The 8,517-nt window shown below is 37.1% G+C and overlaps 2 protein-coding genes across 2 annotated transcripts in view; both read left to right on the forward strand.

Annotated features, from left to right (window-relative positions):
* Positions 1–8,517, forward strand: part of LOC149052052 (adhesion G protein-coupled receptor L4-like) — a 204,298-nt gene that overhangs the window by 70,075 nt on the left and 125,706 nt on the right. The window lies entirely within an intron of this gene.
* Positions 5,876–6,771, forward strand: LOC149052058 (adhesion G protein-coupled receptor D1-like). Its single transcript, XM_089186960.1, has 3 exons — positions 5,876–5,989; positions 6,247–6,288; positions 6,404–6,771. Exons 1-3 carry the CDS (start codon positions 5,894–5,896, stop codon positions 6,548–6,550), a joined length of 285 nt encoding a protein of 94 aa, XP_089043086.1. The 5' UTR covers positions 5,876–5,893; the 3' UTR covers positions 6,551–6,771.

The raw sequence follows: 8,517 nt of genomic DNA on the forward strand, positions 1-8,517 counted from the left end.
TAAACAACGATTAAAGAACTTTTACATAGAGTATACAATTTGAAGGAAAAAGCTTAGCGACAGAAATACAGAATATTTCAATAGGCCCAGTTTTCAATTATAGCTATTGCGGAGACGTAGCATTGAAAAGGAATTCCAACAAGTAAGAGAAGGACTCGATTACGTAGATGTGCCTCACAGTTTACAACAGTCCAGGTTACGTCATACACGTTTATAAATAAACATGAATGAAGAAACGTCCGATTAAGACAAAAGAAGTAAAAAAAAAATTTAATCTAAATATATAAGTGCATTTCTCTCTACACCACCCAAATGTGATAGGTCAAAAGGCTCCAAGCTTCGAATAACTAAATACATCGCAGCTAGGGCTGGGGAATATTCTGGACTAAATAATTAATCATTCCATGAGCGTGGAGATACTAAGAAGAAATCCGAAAACCGAAAACCAAGAAATCCTTTGATTCAGGGTTTGCCGTGGAATGAAAATAATAATGTACGTTAATTGACACACGAGCGAGTTACTCCATCAAAGTTGAAGGCATACGAAGTAATTAGACCCACCAACTGAAAAGTATGTCATAAGGAAGATGAATAAATGGCAATCATTTCCATTTTTGCATACGAACAGATGGCGTACTAGCTTTAGCTGCCGGTTGATAAAACAGAAGTTGTTTAAGACAACTTCCATTTAGCAGAGCTCATAAAGAAATTTACAATTCTTAACATCAATTATTTTTGAGCTGCTTCGTTAAAAAACTTGACCTACAAAAAATATTTAAATGCCTTAAAGTTTTTCGATTGTATTAGTAAAACAATGCTCTACACCTGGTGGAAGCTGCTTTTTGTCTATTGGTCCGACTATAACAGAATAAGAAAATGGAGACTTAGGCCATGAACATGTGATCAGAGATCAGGATTTGCATTAAACTCTAACTCGTGCAAAAGGGTTTTATGGGGATGCCGCAAGTCCGCAACTCTCCTGTGGGATGAACGAAATATAAGCGTAACGATAACTCTGAACAACAACCTTTGATTTTCTTGCGCATGATGAAGTGGATGGTAAATGGTACTGAATACGGCAAAATTTTCAAAACCCTTTTAATATGCTGTGTGCTAGGTAAGTAAGCTATGACACCGTCGAAATTGACTTTCAAGTTGTGAAATGCTTATTTCGATTCTTACTCCTACGGAACTTTAATAGCGAAACATACCAAACTCTACACAAGTCCTTCTAAACTATTTGTTAATCATTAAAGCAAAACTTAGGGATTCTTTTATTATCATCATTATCTTTATTATAAGTTTCTCAATATTTTTCACTTTCCATACAATGCCAAATAATTGAGAAAAGATTTACCCGGAATGACACATTCGTACAAGTGTAAAGACAGGTATTGACAGCAACCGATAATAGTACCGTGCGCTCGATGAGTTACGAGATGAGTACAATTGAGTCCAACAAAGTGTGCAAATTGTTTTTTAATAGCTGTGCGCTAGGCTAGTGCCACCTTAATTATATCTCGACTTTCCATTTGCAAAACAGTTCTATCGATTTTGGAACTTCCTGTAAAACTCAGCCAAACCAATCCGAGAAAAAAATGTCAGGTGGCGGTTATATGGTACTCTTGATTAAAACAAAACACACCGGACTCTAAAGATGCCCGAATTTTTTTATTAATTAGAGAAGGATTTCTTATAAATTGGGTTCCTTGAAGCCCGTCATACAAAGCAAAGTAATCAGAAAGCAAATAGCACAAGCCAGACATTGGCGCGGTGGTCATGTTGTTTGCGTCATGGTTGTCTACACAAAAGCTTTGGCAGCCACATTTAAAATAGCTTAATTGCCATCGTTTTATGCCATTAGGACAAGATGTCATAAGGGAACCACGTTTCCTCTTCAGATAGCTGCTGAACGTTCCACGTGCTTAGACAAGAGATCGAACTTAATCATCAGGATGTACTTAAAATGATATTAAGTTACACAGATGCAAAGTTTAAAATTCGATCCGGGGTTTGGAAAAAAAACATACTTGAATTGGTGTACTTTTTCGTTTCCCGTCCTATGTTAAAACATCATTGGTAATCATGAATTTCGATGGCTCTGAACGAGCCGTCGGTGGTTAAAGTGACGTGCACTCAGTAAAATAATTAAAACAACCCTGAAAATTGAGCAATTTTTATGTATTTAATTCTGCAATGGAACTCCTTACAACCACGTAGAGAATCTTTTTTGATTTAAGCTTAATCAAAAAATTCTGTCGTTGACTTTTAACAAAGTCCTTTGATTAGTCATGTTTAAGGGATCACCTCAAAATTATACAAGCATCACGGCGGTGATATAATTTTTCGCCTCGTGTTCCCCATTCCAGGATCATGTACAATGAATTTTAGCCTAAAGGTTTACTGAGAGCCCTCATGTTATTCAAATATCGCGGAACCCAAACCGTTTCAGCTTTCAAATTGTTATTCAATTATTAACACTCAGGGTAGGTGACTGCCAGATGCTCGCCAAGTTGGATGTCATGGACAAATACAACATATTTCTGTTTTAAATTATTCATATTTGTAGCTGAAAGCAAACTTTATACTTATCTGGTTGCTCTTCTTTTACACACACACATATACACACACGCACACACGCAAAAATATATATATAAATATATATTATATGGGTTCCACAGGTTCCGCCGCCGGCTGATCCATAGCTAAGTAACACCCCATAATATGGAAATTTCCTCAAAAAGTTTGGAGACCGACCAAGATTCAAATCGTACAGAAGTTTTTTTTGAGCGGTCAGATTTGAAACCCGATTCCTTCGCTTAAAGAAACAGCTGTCGTCCGTTTCGAATTGTTGCAAGCTAAAACGAAACACTACTTTTCTTTTGAATAGCGCATTTCACATCCTTTTCGTTATTTTATAATTTGGTTGCACTTGAAATAACCCGTTTAGGAATTTCGCGAGGGACGTTCGCGAAGGTCTATCGTATCCTTATAAATATTTTCCACATGTAACAAGTTTTGTTCAGCTGGTTGGTAAATTGCGGAGATGCGACACTTTTTTAAATTTCTCTGTCTGCTACCTAGAAAGGTTATAAAATTCGTGGGTAGACATCAAAGGGCATGTAGCAAATAAAATGCACCAGCACCGTCTAACTCGAAATCTAATAAACTTTTTCTTTGTTTTAAATGTTATTCTTGAGATAACAATCAATTTATTTGCTTATTCTCTTCCACAGTCATCCTTTATTTGTTGATGGGTTTGCCAGGAACAGGTGAGGCAGTGTAATTTCAATTTTAACATTTAGACACCTTAACATGAACGGTAAAATACAGATAATATCTGACTGATTATGCCAATAATGAGCCATAGACTTCCTGTTAGAATTACATCGGATTGTGATTTAAAACGTAAGTTGGAGAGCAAAATAAAAATTCAATGAATAACGATGCTATTACCCTGATCTCCCCAATTTCCATTTTAAAACGTTACGTAGCCTAATTGTAATTTTTGCTTTAGTGAGGTAGGGGGATTTAGTGCCCATCGTTTGTTATTAAAATTAATTGTATAAAAAATACTTTTTCGTGTCCATCATCAGCATTATTCCATAACGTAAATATATGAAAATCATATATGTGCACTGCAGTTGATGAACAGTCATGAACTCTACTTAAGTAGTAGTGAAAATGTGGCCTGAAAAAATATATTGGGTTCCCAGTCGGCTTGTTAGCTCAGTTGGTAGAGCGCTACACCGGTATCGCAAAGGTCATGCATTCAATTCCCGTATATAACCGTTCATAGAGGATTGAGGATCGCCTCTATATTCGTATCAGCATTTTTTTTTTCGTATCAACAGTTTTTTTCATTTATTTATTTACTCCTTTATTTTTTCTCATAGAGTGCCAAGCAACCTGTTTCAAAAACTCCTCCTACTTTTTTTCGAAAAGAGGAAGAGATTGGGGTAACAACAAGCGTGTTTGCTCCTACCAGAAAGGTTATTTAGTCTCCATAGAAACTGAAGAAGAATGGAAGTTTATCAATCGTGAGATTCAAAAGCGTGGTACTTCGAATGCTAGTGCGTGGCACATTGGCTTACAGAAGAAAGGCGGGGTTTGGACTTGGCTGAGTGGAGAACAACTGAATATTTCGAAATGGCGAGATTCTGAGCAAGGTGGTGACGACAAAAGGGCGGAGATAACTAAGAATGGATGGCTCTTTAATAGTATCTCTTCGCGTAGAAGAAATGCCTATATTTGCGAGACGCCCGGAGGTAAGATCACATTCCAACCATAAAGTTAAGAACTTGTTCATGCTTAGCGTGCGTATATCTAGTTATGGATGCACGCGGTAAGTTTGTAGAGCACGAAAATGCGTAAGAGTAGTTCGAGGCGCAGCCGAGAGCAACTCTACCTTTTTGAATGCTCTCCAAACTTTCCAAGTGCATCCATAATTCGATATACGCACGGCTAAAAGCATGAGCAAATTCTTTTATAACAGAGAGACAACAAGGATCTACGCGAAGAAGCCTTTTATTATGATAGAGTGCAAAATTCTCACAACGCACAAAAAAGTAAACAAAGGTCCCTATTGGCTGGTAAAAAACACGACACATTTTATACGTTGGTTTGAGCGAGAACATTTGATCCAGTTAACCGATAGCCGTGAATGAAAAGCTCAGAGTTTACGGGGAAAATGGAGAAATCAAAGCCAAATGAACGCATGAATGAATTCCCAGTGGATCAGGACCTGAAAGGTCAATGCCGATTGAAAAATTGGGCAGTTCTTCGCTGTTTTCTTCCGTATTTCTAAGAGAAGGAAACTGCACTGCAGCTTAACGGGACAGAAATTCTGAATCCAAGTAAAAAAAAAGAAGCTCACGTCATCTTATTTACGCACGGGCGTGCATAAAAAAAAGGTTTTGTTCATAGCGGCTCAATAGGACTTGTATAGGGCAGGCACGCGCACTATGTTATGATATATTATGTGCTGAAAAATTACAGTCTTCCAGTTGTGTCACGAAAATTGCTCTTGCTTCTTAAAAGTAAAAATATTGTTCACAGAAAATGCTTAGCTCGCCTAACTTGTACGTGTGAGCGGTGGACAAATTTAAAAGCGCGTATTAGTAGTTGAACATACTAATTTCCGGGACACTTGTTTCAAAAGAAAAATTGAATTACCCTAGTATTTTCCCTTTTTTGTATCGACTACAGCTGGAAAACACCTTGCCCTTCCTTGTTGATGTTTTCTCACTGTTTCGCATTGATATACCAAGATATGTTTTCGTGCGAAAATAACTCTTAAAAAACATTGATCAACATGAAAGGAGCCGGAAGAGTAGGACATATCAAATTTATGTAATTTAACATAAGGATTCACTTTGCATATTTCACTCAGTTCAGACACTTTAGTTCGCGATTTCTTTAGCTCATTGTCAGAGAATCGAAGCTGATAATCTAGGTCCCTCGGTTGGAAGTTCTATTCCCTATAAATGACTCTTCATCCCACGCTTATTACCAAACTAGTAACGTCTTTGCAAGGATCCTCTCCTACTTTAGCTATGCGATAACCATATCTAAACAATCGATTTATTTCTATTGTATTCTTCAGCTCAACATCATGATACTCGCACGAGTCATAAAGGAGATGACCAATTTGTTGCAGCCAATATGGGAAGACGACCATTCTCAGCAAATACGGTAACATTCACAACATAAAACTAAAACAATATAGTGGAAGAGGTTGCCTTGTCCTCCCGTGAGGCTCTATTTGCCTAACCTCCTCATTGTTTAATCAGTAAGGCCTTACGATATCTAAAAATGAAAATTAATCGTCAAAGGAAAATAAAGGAATGTTTTCTTTTTAACTCTTAGAATTGGCATCAAATCATGCGTGGTGATGATTCCCCTGCTGGGTATCACGTGGATATTCGGTCTCCTCTCGCCTGTACATAAAGCTTTCGTTTACATCTTCACCATACTTAACTCTGCTCAGGTCAGTGTTCGATGGTAATTGTCAAAAATCATTCAATCTCTATCCTTATTTTACTTTACAACCAAGTGAGACACCGTTACAATGGTCACATCATATTTATTGGAATTTTGAAACCAAAAATGCAAGAGAAGACGGACTTCTTTTTTAATTATAAGATATGCAATTTTCTCTCGTTCTCGGAAATCTTAATCGATATTTGACTAATTTGTTTGTATACTGTTAAGATTAGTGATCTTGAAATCATTTTTATGCTGCAGGGTTTCCTGATTTTCGCTCTTCACTGCATGCGAAACACCCAGGTAAGATAAAACATCAAACTGATTATTAACTGCATATCATCAAGTTTTAGTGTTTCGATGGATATCCGAGTACTTGTGCTAAGAACCGTATTTCGTGTTGTTCGTCTATCTGCAGATCAGAGAGCGTCTCAAAAGAAAGAGGAATATCGTTTTTCCATCTTCTATAGAGAACAACTCCACAAGGAAGAGCTCACAGGTCAATCCAAGTGAGGTTGGGGATGTATGGGCAGTTGAATTGCAATCCTGTGCTGAGTTTGAATAGAATTCGAACTTAAATAACTAGATCCAGCCAGAAGGAAGTGACGGTCAATTACTTGGTATAGTCACTTAGTTAACAGCAGTAAGTCGGTTACGATCGATCTGATTTGCGATCTCGAGCTAAAAGAGGTCTTTCTTTTCATTATTGTTTACGCACTCAACTAGCTGTAGTTGTAATCTATCTTCTTTAGGATTAGAAGTACATTTTCTCGGCGATCGTAGATTTGCAGGCAAGATTCATCGAAATAAAGCTATAAATCTATAAATTTAAATTTCTAATAGCTCAGTACCTTGATGACTGTCCTTCGACTAAGACCACAGTCTGCTACAGACGAGGCGGTAATTTTTGCCAGGAAATTACGACCCTTCTTTCTTTCTTTAAAAACCACTCTCGCACGCAGCTTTAATTAAATGTATTTATCTTTTGATTCTTGCGCGCTAACTTTCTGTGCTTACTGCATGATTATTTTATATTCAACGTTTCACTTATTAAGTTTACAAACGTCTCACTCAACACTGTCATTACTTTTTACTATGGATAATAATAACTGAAGCCTAGTCATGCAGGAATGAAAAACCAAGGAACTTTCTGGAGCATTTTATTAGGTAACGTAGTTATGATGTAAATGCACTCATATAGTTGTGTTGTAAGCTTCCGGAATTTTTGAGAATGGTTTGTACATAAGGCCTGACAGTCGTGCAGCAGTAGTAGTTGTTGTTGTCAGGAGTGACTGACTTTTCAGAAAGCTATTACGAGAGAGAGCTACTGTGGAAGATTGTTAATTTGGAGGCACTTTGGAGACAACTGTGAGATTGTGTCAGTGTTGAGCTTCGGAATAGTTTGTGGTGGGCTTCTATCAGTTAGTTTAAGGATAATTATTCTACTTCCTTTAAGAGATTTTTGACTAAATAAACAACTAATTTAGAAAGAACAGAAAAACCCCTTATGACTGGATCTTTTGTGGATCAGTTACATTTATCCATTTGTTATTTGCTATTCCTAAAATAAGGAGTATCGATTTGAATCGAAAATAAATCGATTAATAGGGAATTCAACTGGGCCAATATTAGCCGGAAATGGCATAAACCAAGAGATTATAAACTATTCGGTACACATCATTCAACCGCGATTAAAGAACTTTTACACAGAGTATACAATTTAAAGTGAGAAGCGGAGACGAAGTGTTGAATAGGAATTTCAACAAGCCCGAGAAGGAGTCGATTATTTACAACAGTCTGGCTTACGTCATACCCATTTATAAACATACATGGATGACGAAGCGTACGATTTAGGCGGAAGAAGTAAAAAAAAAATTATCCTGGAATATGCAAGTATATTTCTATCTACATCGCTCAAATGCAATAAGTCAAAGCGCTTCAAGCTTCGATTGACTAAATACATCGCAACTAGGACTAGGGAATATTCCAGAATAAATAATCAATTATTCCTTGAGCGCATAGAGATTAGTAGTAGAGTATAATGTCTCGCCCACAGAGCACATCACTCTGACCCAGGAACGTCTCGCACAAAGAGCATTTGACCTCACCGCTCCTTCTAAAATGAACACAAAAGTGATGGTCTGCATGACGCTTTTGCAGGGGAGAGTCGTTTTGGAGGCTGAACATTAAACTATGGCCGTTAACCTCCGCTAGTTTTCTGATAAAATAACGATTAACTTTATGTAAAGATCTGAGATAACCGAGAAGAAATCCTTTGAATCGGAGTTTGCCGTGGTATAAAAATAATAATACACCTTAATTAACACACGAGCGAGTTAGTCCATCACTGTTGAAGGCATACGAAGTAATTAGACTCATCAAATGAAACGCGCAGCATGTCATAGGCGAGATGAATAAAAAGGAATCATTTCCATTTATGCATACGAACAGATGGCATATTAGCTTTAGCTGCCCGTTGATAAAACAGAATTTTGTTTAAGACAACTTTTATATAGCAGAGCTCATAAAGAA

The sequence above is a fragment of the Pocillopora damicornis genome, chromosome 1 (genome assembly GCF_964200805.1).
Source record: "Pocillopora damicornis chromosome 1, jaPocDami1.2, whole genome shotgun sequence".
Taxonomy (NCBI): domain Eukaryota; kingdom Metazoa; phylum Cnidaria; class Anthozoa; order Scleractinia; family Pocilloporidae; genus Pocillopora; species Pocillopora damicornis.

Coding starts and splice junctions, on each gene's coding strand:
- LOC149052058 (XM_089186960.1), top strand. CDS start 5,894: ATGATTCCCCTGCTGGGTATCACGTGGATATTCGGTCTCCTCTCGCCT. Junction 5,990..6,246: donor CCATACTTAACTCTGCTCAG/GTCAGTGTTCGA, acceptor TTTATGCTGCAG/GGTTTCCTGATTTTCGCTCT. Junction 6,289..6,403: donor ACTGCATGCGAAACACCCAG/GTAAGATAAAAC, acceptor GTCTATCTGCAG/ATCAGAGAGCGTCTCAAAAG.